Consider the following 20,402-nt stretch of genomic DNA (forward strand, 5'->3'; position numbering starts at 1 on the left):
TTAAGGTGTATTTCATGTTATATGTGGTATCACGGAAATAAATGAAGGAATAATTGAATACAAAAATAAACCGCACCAAACATTTCATGACAAATTGCATTATTTATGCTTACATATCTTTTTGTTTTTTTTTTATTCATTGTCACATTTCACAATACATTTATTTGCATATTTTTCTTTGACTGAAGTCCTCCTCCATACAGTACGTGTACAAATTAGATTTTAGTCTTAACTGCGCTTGTATTCACTAATGGCTAATGATTGTTAACTCTACTTGTGCCTGAAAGTCGGCATCCTTGTAAAGCATGAAACCATTTAGATGATTAGGTACAATTTAAATCTGTCACCTTGTTAATACTGGATGTTAGTAGAATTCCACCTTCCACTTCACCAGCTGCGGTTTCTTGTCAAATATCCGAATATCTGTCATAAATGGTTCTAATAACCCAGCACAGAATATGTCGACACTCCAACCCTGCTCAAGTCTCTCAGTTGGAGGAAATCTCCGTTGCTGATTTTTCTCTACATGTTGCTGCCCCTTGTTGAAATAATTTAAAAAAAAATTATTTTTTAGTCCACCTTTGTTTATTTTTTGAAAAAATCTTCATCATTCCTCTGTGTTCGATTAGAGTGAATGTGACAGCCCACAGGTTAGTAGGATCTTGTGTCTGTAGGGGTGCACTGCGGGTGCAGTGTAGTCCACTCCTGTCCTGTTCATTTGGTCAGTTTGTGGACCAATGGGAATCTTCCTGATGGTCAGCACATGCTTGGACCAGTGTGTGCTCACATTTCACAAGTTCCGTAGGTTCTGCTAGTTTTTGTGTCCTCCTCTCATAACCAATGGTATGTTCATTACTTCTTTTCAAATTGACGCTAACTGGCAGTGTGGCCTGCTGTGGTTAATGTTTCACTTTCATCACAAGGTTGCTGGTTCAGTCCTAGCTGGATGGTGTAATGCAAGTCACCACACTTGATTGTATGGTGGGTTTTAAAATCCAAGCAAGATCTTTGGTAAAGGCATCTACAAAAATATGAGTGAAGCAAATAGGGTTTCAGTCGTTGATAATCATGGAAGTAAGCTAAAACCCATTACCTTTCATACTAAGTTACAATCGATAGCCAAGCTAAGATTTGTGAGTCTTGCTACCCCTGTTAGAAAAAGACTAAAGAGCCATGTTGTGACTTCACTTCCTGACTAATCAATTGTTGAAGGTTGTTTTTGGGAAGTTATGGTGGAGCCTCATCACTGTTTGAAGTTTTGCTTGTCACCACTCATAATGTTGCCTTTATAAGCTGTTGTGGACCTTTACAGGTGGGCACTGCCACCCCAACCTGGCACAAACAGACACAGAGGTACAACTCCAAGGCACATAAGAATTTTTGTTTTCTCCCTTGTGGGAAGCATCTTCCCCGTCTCCCACAAGCACCAGAACACAGTTCCTAAGCACAGAACAATGCACAATTGTTTTCCTCTTCTTATATTTTCCTTCTGTCTATTCTCGCCTCCACTCCTCCTCGGCAAGCTCAGTCTCTCTCCTCCCAATTGCTGCTCACTGAGTAGTGTCTGCTGGCTCCTTATATAAGGCACCAGGTGTTTGATGGCCTATTTCTGGCTGCACTTCCAGGTGTGGTGGTAGAACTGCTCATGAGGGCTCAGCAGTTGCTGCAGCACCCTTCTACTTCCTTAGAAGGCTGGTGTCCTTCAACATCTGCAATAAGATGCTGCAGATGTTCTATCAGACGGTTGTGGTGAGCGCCCTCTTCTACGCAGTGGTGTGCTGGGGAAGCAGCATAAAGAAGAGGGATGCCTCACGCCTGGACAAACTGGTGAGGAAGGCAGGCTCTATTGTAGGCACGGAGCTGGACAGTTTGACATCTGTGGCAGAGCAACGGGCGCTGAGCAGGCTCCTGTCAATAATGGAAAATCCACTGTATCCACTGAACAGTATCCTCTCCAGACAGAGGAGCAGCTTCAGCGACAGACTGCAGTCAATGTCCTGCTCCACTGACAGACTGAGGAGATCGTTCCTCCCCCACACTTTGCGACTCTTCAATTCCACCCGGGGGGGATGGGTAAACGTTAAAATTATACAAAGTTATTGTCTGTCTGTATACCTGCATTGTTATCACTCTTTAATTTAATATTGTTCTTTCAGTATGCTGCTGCTGGAGTATGTGAATTTCCCCTTGGGATTAATAAAGTATCTATCTATCTACCATCCCCTGGCTGTGTCCACATGCCCCAACAGGGATGTACCAAACTCCAACTCCCATGGAGCCCTGTGGGAGTCCTAGGTACCAATGCTACCTGGGGGGGCTGCCATCTAGCGTTCCAGGGGAAGTAACGCTCTGGCCATGCTTGCTCCCCCTGTCCTCCCAGCGTGGAAGCATCCCGGCCAGTGCCCTGCCACACTGTGCATAGTCTGGATTTTCATCAGTGACTGGGATCTTGTGAGGTTCCATTATTTTTGACTCATTCAGCTATCATCTCCCACTACCTTTCTGTAATCTCTTAAACTCTCGTGATTTTTATTGCACTTGCCTTCTGTACTTGATATCGACCTCTCACCATCAATTACTCTTAAGTGTCTGTAGTTGTGTGCCGTGCTATTCACATCCTTCTTTAACTCGCTGTTCCTACCACTCATTTCCTTTTTTAAGGTCTTGATGTTAGGCTTCATTTCTTCAGCATTATTCATGAGAAACCCAGTCAATGCATTTGAACTTCTCGGCTTGACGACTCTAAAATGCTGCTGCACTCTGTGTCACGCTGTACACCCACACAATTATTCTTTCCTACTCCATTCTTCATTCTGCTACTACAAGCTTTTCACAAGATCCTTTTGTCATGATGTACAGGTTTTCTGTGCTCAGACTTAAGCCAATGTTGCATTAAATAACTTCTAGTCGGAGGGGGATGTCAGACGTTATGACCTGATTATGTCAAATTACACAGCTGGAAATCTCAGGATATGTCATGCTAGACGACTGCATAGTGAGTTATCGGCACAGTTTCACATTTCCCAAATATTGCAAGATTTTTTTTTTTTTTTAAATTCTGTCCTGGTATATAAAACATGCAGCGTTGGATACATAGGCCTCTTCTATTTGTCAGGTTTGTACAGAATTCGCCCCAATGACCTAAGATGAAATCAAACCAGTTTGACTTTGTCAGGCCAGTCTCAGACTGGTTATGTCTGAATATGTGATTGGAGGCCACAGAAAAGCACTGACTGATTCCAAATTAATACGATTGTGTTTAAAAAAAAAAAAAAAAAAAAAAAAAAATGGACGTGAGCATCGGTAGACTTTGTGCCTTAGGAACCAAGTTACCTGAACTATTCTATAACATTTAAATATTTTACTGCTTTGCTCCTGATCTTTCTAATCAAGAAATAGGTCTTTTCAAGAATTCATAGTTAATTGCAGAATTATGGAATTTGAGGGTTCCCCTAGAGTACCTCTTTATTTTGCACAATTTGATTAAAAAAACTAATCGGCACATCATCATCTTCTAACAGCCTTAAATTTCGAGTTTGGTATTTTTCTGTCCAGCCATTTTTAGCTGTAGACCATCCTTAAAAAGCTGTGACACACACCCATCATCGAGATATCAATGGTTTTGGCATCGGGGGACCCTAAAATGTCGAGATCCATCGAAATTGATGGATTAAAATTTGATTGAAATTTTGGACAAATGTGAAGCTTTCGCTCCTCCCCATAGGTCGATAGGTCATGGTAGGAGAGGGCACAAAGCAAAAAAAATCGCTGGTAAAGTTGTGTAAAGTACTGTTTGAGGCCTTCTGGCCTCTCCTTATGTCCTAGTATGTCTAGTCAGCTATAGCCTGACAACCCAAGAATGTTGTTGCTCCTCTGCTCTTACTCGTAGGAATACATCCAAACCACTTTACTTGTCTTTTGGTGCTTTTAAGCCCTTTTGTTGTCCTCTGGCTATCTAACCATGTTTTCCCACCCTGTAATGCTTTATTTTGTCCACTTCTGTCACTGGATTGTCACAAAGCCCTGGCACTAACTGCACTGCTAAATATGTTGTACTCTACCCAAAATCATCTTCATAATATGAACCACCTTGCCAGATGTGCATGTTTAGCGCATATCTGTATATCTCATTATAGGTCACCTTGTGTTTTCATTTCTACAGAATAAAGGACACCATTTCCACTGCTTATGACATGGTGTGATGCCAATCTGCTTTAGATTAACCTGGAGTTGAAGGGAGGTGTATAAAATTTGGACAGTCCACTCTTTTTAGTTCTATATTAATGTTTTGTTTTCCTATGGATTTAAATAAATTGTATAATTAGCAGTCTTTTATATGTGCAGTACATTAAAAACACAAAGTTTTAAGTGCTGTATACAATTCTAATATTTTACTCCTAAAAAATAAAAGCCTTGCATTTAGCTTATCCTGTTGGTGGTGGTGAGAACAGCCTCCTGTATAAAACTTGCTGATGCTTAGAAATGTGTGTAAGCCATTTCTTACACAAGAGTTGAGATTTATCAAACATGAACTTGGAGTGAAAATTGGCTTAAAGTTGCAGAAAGTTTCAACCATCTGTAATTCCCATGCTGCCTTTTTCGTTGTTGGCATTTTAGTGATTTAGGCAGCACAACAGTAAAGTGAACAGAAAATCTTGTTTCTTTGCACATTTCAAGGACTTGTCTGTCACTTTCTGATGTCCATCCATCCATTTTCTAAACCCTATTAAAACAGGAATGGTGTGATTTCTGTGGGATGGCCTCTAATTTCGGCTCCAATTCAGCACACCACTCTAAGATGGCAGCTCTGGGTCACCCAAGTCTGTTTATAAGCCAGTCGTTATCCGAAAAAGGACACAAATGCAGTTAATGATATTTACATGATAGAAAACACTGTGTTTTTAAGTTTGTCTATGTATTTTAATCATGACAAAATAAGCACTTATTTTAAGAAGTCCGAAAATGTACCATAGTATAACATTTAGTTGTCACTTGGTTAATGTGGTTGGAAGGTTGGAGCATTTTCTGTTATTTGCTTCATCAAAGACACATTTTTCATTTTTTAAATATCTTGTAACTGGCTTCTGTGTGATATATAATGGAGATCAGCTCAGACTGCTACACTGCTGTTTGTACTGGCAGGCATAAGCCACAGCCACACACATTGCTGTTTCAATCTCTCATGCTGACTACTGAGCATCTGTCTTACTGACAGGAGCATCTTTTGGAAATGTAAAAGAGGAAAATACTGAATACAGCATATTCAATTTGAAATAACCTCTCGCAAGCTAAATCTGAAACCATACATTAACTGGGAATTGAGGAGTGTTTCTCTGTTTGGCAACATGCAAGTGAAAGCTGCTTTGGGTAGAACAGATTATAGTGTTTGTTGATCCATCCATTCACTCTCTAAATCGGGGGCAGCTGGAACCTATCCCAGCAAGCAGTGGGTGCATGCAGGAACAGTCTCTACACAGGTCGCTAGCAGGGTGATCACACATTCACATATATCAGGGGAAGATTTAGCATCACCAGTTCACTTAACCCACACACAGGGAGTGTTCATTATGACACCCGTAAACTCCTGTCTATGAGACAGCAACGCTACCACTGTGTCACCATGCATTCATTCATTGATTAACATATTTATAATAACTGTCACCTTGTAACTGAAGAAACAAAGACCCTTTATTTGAGACTTATTTCAGTAGCGTCATGCATCTGTTGTAGGGGTGGATAGCGGGCTCCCTGGCCAGTCCTTAAATGCTGCCAAATGTCATTAGCACCTCAAGTTTGCATTCACTCAAGTCTCATTTTCTGTAGTTTCATGGTTTGAAAGTAAAGATGTCACTCGGGAACAGGGCCAAATTTATATAGTGATTAGGTCCAAATAATTCAAAATGGGTGTTTTTATTAATTTTTTTCCACATTTTACGGAATTTATTAAAATCAAACAACATTCCATACAAGCAAGTCAAATTTTACAAGACTAGGGTCAAGTCAACCCCCACCCATGAGAAAGAGAGATAGGCCAACACAGTGAAACTTTAATACAGTGATCCCTCGCTATATCGCGCTTCGCCTTTCGCGGCTTCACTCCATCGCGGATTTTATATGTAAGCATATTTAAATATATATCGCGGATTTTTCGCTGCTTCACGGGTTTCTGCGGACAATGGGTCTTTTAATTTCTGGTACATGCTTCCTCAGTTGGTTTGCCCAGTTGATTTCATACAAGGGACGCTATTGGCAGATGGCTGAGAAGCTACCCAACTTACTTTCTCTCTCTCTCTTGCGCTGACGTAGGGGGTGTGAGCAGGGAGGCTGTGTGCAGCTGCTTCCTGAAGGACATGTTGCACGGTGCTTCGCATACTTAAAAGCTCAAAGGGCACGTATTGATTTTTGACTTTGTTTTTCTGTGGCGCTCTCTCTCTCTTCCTGCTCCTGACAGAGGGGGTGTGAGCTGCTGCCTTCAACAGCTTTGTACCGGCGGTGCTTCGCATACTTAAAAGCCAAAAAGCCCTATTGATTTTTTTTTTTGACTGCTTGCTTTGTTCTCTGTCTCCTGACGCGCACTCCTTTGAAAAGGAAGATATGTTTGCATTCTTTTAATTGTGAGACAGAACTGTCATCTCTGTCTTGTCATGGAGCACAGTTTAAACTTTTGAAAAAGAGACAAATGTTTGTTTGCAGTGTTTGAATAACGTTCCTGTCTCTCTACAACCTCCTGTGTTTCTGCGCAAATCTGTGACCCAAGCATGACATTCTAAAAATAACCATATAAACATATGGTTTCTACTTCGCGGATTTTCCTATTTCGCGGGTGGCTCTGGAACGCAACCCCCGCGATGGAGGAGGGATTACTGTAGTAGAAAAAATAAATAAGTAAATAAATGGAATAAAAGGGGAGGAGAATCCGCTTCCTCAATTTAAAAGTTTATTCTAAAATGTTATTAATTAGGTCGTGCCAGGTCTTAAACAAGTTTTGCACAGATCCTCTAAGTAGTTAATTTTTTCCAATTTCAAGTAGTATATAACATCGTTTACTCACTGACTTAAAACAAGAGAGTTGGGATTCTTCCAGTTGAGCAAGATAAGTCTGCGTGCCAATAGTGTAGTAAAGGCAATCGCAGTTTGTTTGTCCTTCTCCACTTTAAACCCCTCTGTTATCCCACCAAACACAGCTGTTAATGGGTTAGGAGGGATTGGGACACCAAGGCTGTCTGAAAGGCATTTAAAGATTTTGGTCCAGAATGATGTTAATTTGGTGCAGGCCCAAAACATGTGACCCAGTGAGGCTGGAACTTGATTGCAGCATTCGCAGGTTGGATCTTGCCCTGAAATCATTTTGGACAATTCTAAATGAGGTAGATGTGCCCGATTTTATATAATTGAGTTGAATAATTCTATGCTTTGCACATATTTAGCTCGAGTGAATTCTGTGCATTCCTGCCTTCCACTCCTTTTCTGAGATGTTGAGTGAGACATCCTTTTCCCAATGTACTCTGGGATCTTTGAAAGGGAGGGACTGTAAAATGTTTTTATATGTTATGGAGATGCTGTCTGAGTCCTCCAAAAATGGGCATTTTTAAGCCATACATGATTACTGGTCAGAGGTGACAGAGAGTAGCTAAGAGTGGGTGCATGAGCATGTAGTTTTTTAAATTGAGATTTGCCATATAAAGGATCTCATCGTGGGACCTGGTATATGCGTTTGTTTTTATAAATCCTTTTTTTGTGTGCTTGTGTGTGTGTTTGCAATTTTGCCTTTCTAGAGTAAGCAAAATATATGTATGTAGTCTAAGCAAGGTTTTGTACATGAGACCTCAGGCCAGTCCAGTTCTCTTCAACATCCTCAAGCTCTCTCCTGAGGAACTACCAGACCAGTTGAGTGTGGGGAAAAAAAATCCCACTTGTTGCTGCTGGGGGGTCTGCCATTTGGTCTTCCATTAGTCTCTGCCTGGTACACATATTGAATCGGGACTCCAGGATGAGTCCTACTACACGCCCTTTATAACTGGCTACTCTTGATTTGGAGGACTAGCAGCTCCACTGAGGTCCTCGCATGTACATGTGCTGTTCCAGGTTTAAAAAGTTGTTTGCTGATAAGTCAACAATTCATTTTTCTTGATTTTGCTAATTTGCACCTTTGTGTAGACTGTCTCATAAATCCAACCACAGGGCATGCACAAACCAGTGTGTTTCTTTGTACCACTCCCAAGCCTGGATAAATGGGGAGGGTTATGTCAGGAAGGTCATCTGGTGTAAAATTTTTCCAGCTCGATATGTGGACTGTCTTATAAAGAATGTTTTCTTAGAACTAAATGCATACTTGGAGATCAGAGCTTCTAAAACTTAACATTCTGTAAAATGCCTCTGGTTGTAGGAAGGTGCAGGGCAGATGGCTTCTTGAGCTTGGCGGTGTTTTGCAGATCCTCTTCAATTATCTTACCAGCTGACCCCCTTAATCTCCTGCCTTATTAAAACTAAATATCCAGAGCTGCTTTGCTTTAATACTCCTGAAGGCACTAGAGGGAGCGAGGAGTGATAATGACCAAGTGCTGTACAAGTACATTAAACCAGTCTTTGAGCTGCCACAGCCTGAAGGGTGGCACCATTTTTTTTGTTTTCTTTTTTCAGGTTTGTAGTTGCCTAGGGACCAAGACATATTAGTCAAATCTCCGGTGTGTTACTTGGCTCCCAGTGAGGTAACTATTTTCCTGTATTAACAGTCCTCATTGAGATTCCCCATCTGTCTAAAATCCTTTTTTAAAAATGTGCCTCCATCTGGCTTTTCTCTGCCTAGAATTTAAGAGAAATTGAGCAACTGCTAGCAGAACTTAATATCCATCAAGGAGGAATTTTTGCTCGTTTTTATATGCTTGTTTAAGTGACCCCTCATCCAATATCCATGACATGAGAAGTTTGCTGACCATCCAAGATGGATCCCTGCTATTGATGGACCGTGTCTTGTAGTGTTTAGGACAGTGGGCTTTAAACTGGAGAAATCTTGCCTTGTCCTTACTGTAATGGTGAATGTGCACCTCAACCTGCCTGTTCTCCACATGCTACAATTACTAGGTATAGATACACTGTAATGATGTCTGCCAAGCATATAGTCCTAGCCCTACCCTTGTAGCTTTAGACCTCTGCCACCGCCACCCCTTCTTTTCGCTGTTGTCACCCCAGTAATCACCCACAAGGCAATCCTTGCCTTGTCTGTGTGAAGTAAACCCACTTATTGACTGTGAGGCCCCTGGCAGCTAAGGCGTTTGCAGTGAAGGTGACCTGCCGACTCTTGTGGCACCAGCTGTTCAGATGTGCAGTGCCTGCTGACTCTCAAACTTGAAGGGGAATTTTAAAATTCACCACATGTCAGATTGGCAAGAGAGCTGCTGATCCAGTTCTATGGCTTCCTCGCTCACCTGAAGCTTTTGTGGAGGTCACCCCATAAGCTATTTTTCTGCTCTTAAAGACTATGTGGTGAGAATGGACATGCAGGTGATGGGTGTAATAGAACAAGATGCAGAGGATAGAAAGATATGGAAAAAGATGATCCACTGTGGCAACCCTTAACGGGAGCAGCTGAAAGAAGAAGAAAGACTATGTAGTGAGACCCTTCGTGGAATGTGGCTCACATGTTGCATATCCAAAAGTTTTTATTTATTTTTTTATGTAATCCTGACTAAACTTGTTGGGTTACACCTGTCCCTACAGGTCACGGATGATAAATTCATCTATATGAACAAGCTGGTCTACATCCCTGTAAAACCAGACTCTGTCATCATGAGGACTGGTAGGACAGTGCTCCCCATTGAATGTGTGTATAATCGGTGAGTAATGAGGAACAGAGTCTCTTTGTAAAGCTGTGGTGGGTAGAGAACAAACTCCTCACTAATTCATTCTTTCCTCTTACAGGGTGACCAACGTTAGCAGCAAGGGTCTTCAGCCAACTTGGATCCCTATCTTCTCCACAAAAATGGTGAACACTTCCCTAACTTTCAGACTGACTTTGATGAATGGTATGTAGTTTCTGTGCTCCTGTTTATGTTGGATTAAAGATTAGAGATCTTTTTTGTCACGTACACTGCAAGAGCGTAATGAAATCCATGCACCACAGTTTGGGCAGGGAAGAGTGTACACACAATTGGACAGAAAGGTGATGTACAAATACAAGTAACAGATGAATGGTCTCATTTACAGACTTTAATACAATCTATATGTCTGTAAAGGGGGCTTTGCAGATGTAATATACAGTGGTACCTCTGGTCACGACCGTAATTCGCTCCGAAACTCTGGACGCGATCTGATTTGGTCGCGACCCGAATGTAATTTCCCCATAAGATTGTATGTAAATAAAATTAATCCATTCCAGACCGTATGAACTGTATGTAAATATATATTTTTTTTTAAGCACAAAAAGTTAATTATACCATCGAATGCACAGTGTAACAGTAAACTAAATGTACAAACATTGAATAATACTGAGAAAACATTGAACAGAGAAAACTAACATTGTAAGAGTTTGCGCTAGACCCTTACGAACCGCTCACTGTAAACACTTTTGAGTTTTAAGCTCAGGGAAAAAAAAATTAAATGCCACTTCTCTTGTGAAACTTTTCAAACCATCCTCTACTGGCTTTAAATTCCTCACCTTCACCACTCGAAGAAGGATTTTTTTCTCATCAAACCGCCATGAATCTTTCTGGCTTTTTCGCATATGATCGCCTCGCTTACGCTATCCTCTGCAAGTTGCTTCTTGTTCAACCACAATAGCAACAGTTTTTCCACCTCTTCCAGCACTTGAGGCCTCTGCTTGGTTAACATTGTAACTCCTTTTGAAACATCAGCTGCTTTGTAAGGCCCTATATACGCAAACAAAACAAAATGGGAAACGGAGAATGGGAAATCATTGGCATGTACAAACACGTATAGGGAAACTGGCCGCCAGTGTTTTTGTTCGCCACCAAAGTGTGTGGTCGTGAACAGATGCAAAATTTTGGCAGACTTTTTAATTGTAACCCGATTTGTACATGTTCGGAAACGTTCATGACAAGAGGTTCTACTGTACAGTAGAATTAGCCATAAACCAGTAGGTGGGTACAGTACAGTACAGTACAGGGCAGGGCAGGTGGGATCAGGTTAGCGAGAGTTCAATGACCTTATGACCTGGAGTGAGAAGTTGTCCATGAAGCAGACTGAGTGTGTGGTGAGGCTCTAGGAGCGCTCTTCTGGAAGGCAGAAGTGAAAATGTGGTGACCTGGATAGCTGTCATCAGAGATGATGAATTCAAACCTCCTTGGTAATTGGGTGGAGCAGATGGTATGAAGCTGTGGAAGGTCGGCCCCAATGATATTTACAAGCTCTACAGATATTGGAGGAGCAGAGCATGATTGCCTTTGTTTTTCCTGAAAGTAACAATGACCTTCTTTGTTTTGTTGACATTCAGGGAGAGGTGGTTGTCATGGCATCAAACAGTCAAGTTATTATATGAGGGTAAATCGGAAAGTAGAGGCAATTTGAAAATTGTGCAGCAACCACAATAAATAGAAGCTGACGCGGTACAACGTATTCACTATGGCTTATGGGTAGCTTGAACAGCACTCTGCTGTTTGTTGAAGCATGTTGTAGTGGGATTTGTTGGGGCAGAAGGAGTGAAACCTGCTGAAATTCAGTTAAGGATGTGGGCTCAGTACAGAACTGAAAATGGCATGACTTAAGGAAAAGATTATGAATGGGTAGAAATGACTAAAATGGGAAGAACAAGTATAACCAATGAAGCTCGATCTGGTCGACCATCAGCACCATGCAAACAGACTCACATCAACATGGCAAATTTCTTCATCAGAGAAGACGGACAGGTTACGTTGTCCACCATTGTATATATGGATATTGGCTATGAATCTGCATATGCCATAGTGCATGATGACTTTGGTTACCATAAAGTTTGTGCAAGATGGGTAACCCAAACAGCTTACTGATCTGCACAAGTCAACATCCTTTGAATTTCATCAGGTTTCACTACCTTTGCCAAAGAAATCTCACTAAGGCATGTTGTTCAACAATGATGCATTTCTGCAGTGGAGCATCCATATTCATTTGACCTTGACTTCAGCTAGACTAATGGCACAGTGATGCGCGGTGTGTTTTACCCATAAGCCATTGTGAACATGTTGCACTGTGTTAGGTTCTGTTTGTTGCGGTCACCATGTAATTTTCAAATTGCTTTTACTTTTTGATTTACCTTCTAATTTCACCTGAGGTCAAAAGCTCCTTTGTGAAGTCCTTGGTAGCCAGCTTGTGTCAGAGACTTCTCCAACTAGGCCTTTCACATGGATCTTTAACAACCAAACTTTGACTTGAGTGGGGAGCAGGTTAGGGGGTTTGTCACTTCTTTCTTTAATTTCCACTATGGGACAATGAAGACATTCTTCTATGTTTAAATAAATGTGGTCTCCCTGACCATGGGTTTCTTTTCTCCAGTAAAGTTAAAATGGAGGTTGAGTTCATCTTCATTGCTAACAGGTAGTTTTGTGGATGTGGCCTCTGTAGACATTTTATGGTCTGCTCTGCCAGAACGATTAGGTTTTTGCTAAAGATTCCTGTTTATCATAATAGTATTAGCAGTAGTACATTCAGAGTACAGTGAAATTCTTCCTTGCTTGTCCAAGTAATATTCAACACATTGCCACTTTAGAATCATGATAAAATATGTTCTTTATACCATATTATTAAAACTCTTTAACCACATTGTGATGGAGTAATAGAATTACAGTACATGTGTGTTTCTAAGCTAGGTGTCTCAAGTGGCGATGCGCACCTTTGGTCACTGTGAACAGGCTGGGTGAAGACTTGACTTTGCCGTTTAAATGAGGCATCTTAGGCACACTGTATTAGAAGTGAGGTCATGTTCTCCAATGCAGAAGATGTCTCTTGTACTGCTGTAGGTGAAGAGTGCTATAGAAAAATAAATTAAATTGTGGATTCAACAAGCAGACTTAACATTCTGAATTTTCTATGCACAATATCTACTCTGATTCCCATTCTTTTTCTTAGATAACTGGACTGCACCAACCACCACCAAGACATTTTCTTTATCTAGCGTCCTCAACTTTGAGGCCTCTGTGGATTCCAGCAACCACTACCCAATGCAGCTCTTTGTTGATCGTTGTAGGGCTTCTGAGTCGGCCTCCATGGATTCCTCTCGCAGTTACAACTTCATCAAGCACCATGGGTGAGACTGGAGTGGTTGTGGGGCTTGGGTGCATGCTTATGAGGAGGAGATATGGGCAAGAGAGCTCTTGATTTTTTGCTTTGGGTCCCTTGCTTTTCAGTTTACAAAAAAAATGCCTTGTGAGTTTGGCTATTCATCTTGGTATGTTGACCTGTTCTCATGGACACCTGCCAAGTGTTTATTTTTAACAATTCCCCAAAGTGAGGTTATGCCCTTTCAAATACCAGTCTTTATGTTTTGTCAGTTGATGGGCAGTCTGTGGTTAGCCAGCACAAGATGGCATACCATCGATCAAGTAAGTTGCCCCAGCTTTGCACAACATGGAGAAATTGTGCCAAAACCGTGTGTAGAAGAGAGAGTCTGAATTGATCTTTATGTTAAATAGTAACGGTCACAGGGAGAACAAGGGTTCGGAGGTGTCCAGCCATATAGTGAAGTCCCATAAGCTAAAGCGGGAAATCCATCCATTGTTGAGTGATTTTGGTTTTGTATATTTGGGTAGAAGACTGGATGTGATGCCAGTCTTACCATACAGTGAAAAGCCCAGACCTGCTCTTACTGGACCACCTTTTAGGTTTTAATCTAATGTGCACATCTCTGGCCTGTAGGAATTCCATAGCAATGAGCAGGCTAACTTGAGTGACTGGGCTAGAAATTTAAACCTCGGTGTCTAATAAAATCTGTTAGAGGTTGCAGTGTTGCTGGAGACTGGATTGCCAAAAATCACTATATAGTGCCTTTAATACTGTCATTTCAATGGAAGTCATTGTTAAAATGGGTGCACGTGCCTATAATGCTGGATATTGGACCTAAAGCCCATTTGGTTGTGTTAAGGGTGCCAAGTTCATGAGGCATAGGTACCTGATTGACTTAATCTAATTCAGGATTGCAGAGAGGAGTGAAACTTATCCCAAAACACAGTAATGGGGGCAACTATCCATCACTGGCAATGCTTATGTTCAAGTCTTATATGAATAAGAGCCTGGCAACTTGCTAAATTTGTCTGATACCACAAGATGTGTTGTGAAACTGCACCTGTATCTTTTGGCTTTACACTTCTGTACCAGTGGGTTGCTTTTAATAGGCAACTTGTACAGGAGCAGGGACCACTGCTTAAAGCCACGTGCCTACCGATTTTGTTATTTTTTTTTTTTTAAATACCTCTTGGGGCTAAATTTTACAGTTCTCTGCAAATGTTTGGACACCCCTGGCCAAACTGAACATTTTGTTGACCTTTTGAATTGAAAAATAAATGTAGCTTTTGATGGCAATTTTTATGAAAATGTTAATAGACCGTTGTGATTTATTTGAACCAATAAAGTTAAAGGTATATGTATCATTTTGCAAACATTTGTGTACCCAAGTCAGTGCCCGGTAACACAGCTTGCAAATGGGTTTCGTTGCCAGATGATTTGTTGAATTCTTGTTTTGGACATTTCTCCCCGTTCTTCCTTGTAGATCACATCCAACAGTGAGATGTTCTTGGCTTGTCTTGCATGCACAGAACTTGTAAGATCTACCCACAGGTTTTCAATGATGTTCAAGTCTGGGAAATGGTGAGGGTCATTCCAATACCATCACCTTGTGTTTCTTGAGGTACTCCATATTAGATTTCGAAGTGTGTTTCAGGTTGTTGTCTTGTGGTAGAAGTCATCCTTTTCCAAGCTTCAGTTTCCTGACTGACTACCTAACATTCTCCTTGATGTTTGTGAAATCCATTCTTCCCTATACTCCTACAAATTTCCTTTGCCACTAGCAGCCACACAGCTCCAAAGCATAAAAGATCTATTCTGTACTTAACTGTTGCATGGTGTTCTTTACTTCAAAAGCTACTCTTTTAATCTTCCAAATAAACCTTTTCTGGTTGTAGCCAATGAAACGTGAAACAAAGTGACACCTTTTACTGTCTAACTGAACAGGTTGTAAACAAAGGTTCTAATTTGAGCTTCATCTGTCCACCGCACATAGTTCCAAAGTGACTGTTTTTTGTTGGTGTATTTTGTGATGATTGCAGATCACGGGTAAGATTTTCTTGTGATGGCTCTTCCATGCCAAGTGAGTAACGCTGCACAGCAGAGCAGTGCACCATCACCCCTCTAGAAGTTAAATCTGTCCGTGTGTCCCTTGCAATCATACTGGGTTTTTCCATTACCTTACTGCATACGTTTTTTTTTTCTACCTGTCAGCTTTCTTTGTCATCCAGATCATGTCCTGCATGGTTCCCCTTAACTGTCACTTCTTCATTTCAGACTGTGGATTGCTAACTCGAAGCACTTCGCTGTCTTTTTGTAGCTTTCCCCTGCTTTGTAGGCATCTTTTAGTTTAATTTTCAGATCTTCAGTCGGTTGCTTTGAAGTGCCCATAGTTACTGAATGTTGCTCAATGTTTGTCGAGTTTAAGAACTGATTAGGCTCTGGAATTATCATTGGCTGGAAATTCCGTTCGACCGTGTTCCTCGGGGAATCCTGTGGGGGGTGCTCCGGGAGTATGGAGTACCGGACCCCCTGACAAGAGGCGGTTCAGTCCCTGTACAACCGTGTCAGAGCTTGGTCCGCATTGCCGACAGTAAGTCGAACCCGTTTCCAGTGAGAGTTGGACTCTGCCAGGGCTGCCCTTTGTCACCGATTCTGTTCATAACTTTTATGGACAGAATTTCTAAACGCAGCCAGGGTGTTGAGGGGGTCCGGTTTGGAGGACTCAGGATTGGGTCACTGCTTTTTGCAGATGATGTTGTCCTGTTTGCTTCATCAGGCCGTGATCTTCAGCTCTCTCTGGATCGGTTCGCAGCCGAGTGTGAAGCAGCTGGGATGGGAATCAGCACCTCCAAATCCGAGACCATGGTCTTCAGCCGGAAAAAGGTGGAGTGCCCTCTCAGGGTTGGGAGCGAGATCCTGCCTCAAGTGGAGAAATTCAAGTATCTTGGGGTCTTGTTCACGAGTGAGGGAAGAATGGAGTGTGAGATCGACAGGCGGATCGGTGCGGCGTCCGCAGTGATGCGGGCTCTGCATCGGTCTGTCATGGTGAAAAAGGAGCTGAGCCATAAGGCAAAGCTCTCAATTTACCGGTCGATCTATGTTCCTACCCTCACCTATGGTCATGAGCTATGGGTAGTGACTGAAAGAACGAGATCGCAAATACAAGCGGCTGAAATGAGTTTCCTCCGCAGGGTGTCTGGGCTCTCCCTTAAAGATAGGGTGAGAAGCTCAGTCATCCGGGAGGGGCTCAGAGTAGAGCCGCTGCTCCTCCGCATCGAGAGGAGTCAGATGAGGTGGCTCGGGCATCTGATCAGGATGCCTCCTGGACGCCTCCCTGGTGAGGTGTTCCGGGCATGTCCAACTGGGAGGAGGCCCCGGGGAAGACCCAGGAGACGCTGGAGGGACTATGTCTCCCGGCTGGCCTGGGAACGCCTCGGGATTCTCCCGGAAGAGTTAGAAGTAGTGGCCAGGAAGAGGGAAGTCTGGGCATCTCTGCTCAAGCTGCTACCCCCACGACCCGACCTCGGATAAGCGGAAGAGGATGGATGGATGGATGGATGTAAATTCCTAACTGCTTTTGACCAGACTAACACCAAACGAGCTAAGCCAGACTAGTCTGAGCCATGGGGCATTGTAACGGACAGGATGTCCAAACCTTTGCAAATATCACATTTAATTTTTTACAGTTAAATTGTTATTGTACATTTTCATAAAATGCAGTTTTAGATTGCTGTCAAAGTTGTATTCCCTTTTTTTTTTTTTGGTCAACAAAATAGCCAGGGGCATCTGAACATTTGCATGAAACTATATTTTTTCCACTCTCTATTGGCTGAATTTTCTTTTAAAGGGAAAAGTCAATATTCTTCCATACCAAATTGTGGAAAATCTACAACTAATTATTCTGCGCCCTCTATAGATGATGGTTGTGAAGCATACAGGAGGTGCCATTCAAAGCCACCAATGGCTCTTTGCATTAAATGGTGCACTCCCCCTTTTCTCAACCCCCCCCCCGCATGTTTCACTCGTGATTCTTGTTTTTGCATGTGGCTGGTCAATGATGAAATGGAAATTATTTAATAACTCGCAGGGAAAATTAAATGTCCTGCATATTTGTCTTTATATCTTTTTATTTCAAAAGCACTCGCCAGAAAAAAAAATCGATTTGAAATCAACTGGCTCATGGTCCGTGTTGTCCAGCAGGATCACATGTCTTGAAAATCTGGGAACCCAGAGTGCTTCTAGTGCTCTGTCTCTGGATCACGTCCCTAAATGAGTTTCAGGAATTTCTAGGGTGTACTGCCCTCTGTCATGAGTTTTAAGGTCATAGCAAAGGTTTTAGAACATTAGAGCAATTTTGGCAATAAACAGCCCACTCAACCTAACAACCTTTCTAAATCTGTTTACCTAATTTCTCTAAATCTAATTAGTACCACACTACTTAGTAAATGATTCCATATGCCTAGAGTTCTGTGCCAAGAAAAACATTTCATTGTTTGTGCAAAATGTACCCTCTAGATTCCACCTGTGTCCCTTTGGTTATGTTTAAGAACTCCTTTAAAAGTAACAGCTTGGGATCTGCTGTACTAATTGCCTTCATATTGTAAAACCATTCAGTCATGTCACCTCTTTTCATAACTCCTACCTCTCAGGCCTGAATCAGTCTAGTCCCTCTTCTTTGGACTTTCTCTAGTGCTGCTACATCCGGTGTGTAATATCCAGACCAAACCTTCTCGCAGCACTCCAGATGAGGCCTCGCTAGTGGCGCAATATAACCAAACTTCTGTCATTGTCTTCTTCTTTTGGCTGCTCCCGTTAGAGGTTGCCACAGAAGGTCATCTTGTTCCATATCTTCCTGTCCTCTACATCTTGCTCTGTCACACCCACCACCTGCATGTCCTCTTTCACCACATCCGTGAACTTTCTCTTAGGCCTTCCTCTTTCCTGGAAGCTCGGTCTTTAACATCCTTTTCCCAGTATACCCATCATCTCTCCTCTGCACGTGTCCAAACCAACACAATCTCGCCTCTCTGACTTTGTCTCCCAACCGTCCAACCTGAGCTGACCCTCTAATATCCTTATTTCTAATCCTGTTCATCCTTGTCATACCCAATGCAAATCTTAGCATATTTAGGTCTGCTACCTCCAGCTCTGTCTCCTGCTTTTTGGTCAGTGCCACCGTCTCCAACCCATATAACAAAGCTGGTCTCACTAACGTCCTGTAGACCTACCTTGCTGATAACCGTCTGTCACAAATTACTCCTGACACTGTGCAAGGAGATAAGGTGTAAGGTGAAGAGAGAGGTGACAAAGGCTAAAGAAAAGGCTTATGATGAGTTTTATGGGAAGTTAGAGACTAAGGAGGGTGAAAAGGACCTGTACTGATTGTCTAGACAGAGGGGCCAAGCTGGGAAAGATGTGCAGCAGGTTAGGGTGATAAAGAATAAAGATGGAAGCGTACTTGCCAGAAGATGGAAAGAGTAGCTTTGAGAGGCTGCTGAATGAGAGAGAGAGAGGGGGGAGTGACTGGCTGTGCGAGAGAGAGAGAGAGAGAGAGAGAAAGAAAAGGTTGGATGATGTGGAGATCGTGAATTAGGAAGTGTAAAGGATTAGCAAGGAGGAAGTAAGGACAGCTATGAAGAGAATGAAGAATGGAAAGTCTGTTGGTCAGGATGACATACCTGTGGAAGTATGGTGATGTTTAAGAGAGATGGCAGTGCAGTTTTTAACCAGATTGTTTAATGAAATCTTGGAAAGTGAGAGGATGCCTGAGGAGTGGAGAACAAGTGTAATGGTGCTAATTTTTTTAAGAATAAGGGGGATGTGCAGAGCTGTAATAACTACAGGGGTATAAAACTGATGAGCTACAGCATGAAGTTATGGAAAAGAGTAGTGGAATCTAGGTTAAGAATAGAGGTGATGATTAGTGAGCAGCAGTATGGTTTCATGACAAGAAAGAGCACCACAGATGCAATGTTTGCTCTGAGGGTGTTGATGAAGTATAGAGGAGGCCACAAGGAGTTGCATTGTCTTTGTGGACCTGGAAAAAAGCATATGACAGGGTGCCTTGAGAGGAGCTGTGGTATTGTATGAGGAAGTAGGGAGTGAAAGAGAGGTATGTAAGAGTTGTAAAGGATACGAGGGAAGGGTGATAGTGGTGAGGTCTGCAGTAGGAGTGACGGATGCATTCAAAGTGGAGGTGGGATTACATCAGGGATTGGCTCCGAGACCTTTCTTATTTGCAATGGTGATGGACAGGTTGACAGATGAGATTAGACAGGAGTCCCCATGATGATGTTTGCTGATGACATTGTGATCTGTAGCGATAGTAGGGAGCAGGTTGAGGAGACCCTGGAGAGGTGGAGATATGCTGTGTAGAGAGGAGAGGAATGAAGGTCAGTAGCAACAAGACAGAATACATGTGTGTAAATGAGAGGGAGGTTAGTGGAATGGTGAGGATGCAGGGAGAAGAGTTGGCGAAGGTGGATGAGTTTAAATACTTGGGATCAACAGTACAGAGTAATGGGGATTGTGGAAGAAAGGTGAAAAAGAGAGTGCAGGCAGGGTGGAATGAGTGGTAAGCTTTCTTAATCCCTTCTCTACACTCTCATGATGAAGATCACGACAAGTCCACTATAGCCCCTAGGTACTTATCATTTTCACACCTCTCTTTGTCTATTCAAATCTAACCTGTTTATTTCCTATGCGTAATAAGTTACATTTAATTACATTCAAATTTCTACTGCCCATGCCTTGTTCTGTCCTTGTCAGTCATGATTCATCTACTGTTCTCTACCATTCCACCTAATTTGGTGTTATTGCACGGAAATTATTTATTTTTTATCCTTTGAAGAAGGCCCGGCACTGATCCCCAAGGGCAACCACTTTTGACGTCGCCCAGTTCTGAGAAAGGTCCTCAGGCCATAACAATTTACTGTTTAATGGTGTTTAAGCCAATTTTTACATCCATCTGCATTCTGTCTGGAGTTCCTGCTTCTTTCAGTTTAATGACTAGCCTGTCATGTGGAACCATATCAAAAACTTTCAGAAAATCTGGATCAATAATATCATGTACATCTCTGATTGTATGCTTTTGTTAAATATAATCTTTCTGTCAAAACCGTACTCACTAATATTCCTGTTCATCTGATGCCCAGTATTAATATAAATTAATATCATCGAAAAGTAGTTAATTT

At 42.1% G+C, this 20,402-nt stretch overlaps 1 protein-coding gene across 1 annotated transcript in view; it reads left to right on the forward strand.

Moving 5' to 3' along the window:
* LOC114647604 (zona pellucida sperm-binding protein 3-like) overlaps positions 1 to 20,402 on the forward strand; it is a 70,840-nt gene that overhangs the window by 2,480 nt on the left and 47,958 nt on the right. Inside the window, exons 2-4 of the mRNA XM_028796211.2 lie at positions 9,718 to 9,833; positions 9,919 to 10,022; positions 13,057 to 13,234. Of these exons, the coding sequence (XP_028652044.2) occupies positions 9,718 to 9,833; positions 9,919 to 10,022; positions 13,057 to 13,234 (398 nt within the window). The remainder of the gene's footprint in view (positions 1 to 9,717; positions 9,834 to 9,918; positions 10,023 to 13,056; positions 13,235 to 20,402) is intronic.

The sequence above is a fragment of the Erpetoichthys calabaricus genome, chromosome 3 (assembly GCF_900747795.2).
Source record: "Erpetoichthys calabaricus chromosome 3, fErpCal1.3, whole genome shotgun sequence".
Lineage (NCBI taxonomy): Eukaryota > Metazoa > Chordata > Cladistia > Polypteriformes > Polypteridae > Erpetoichthys > Erpetoichthys calabaricus.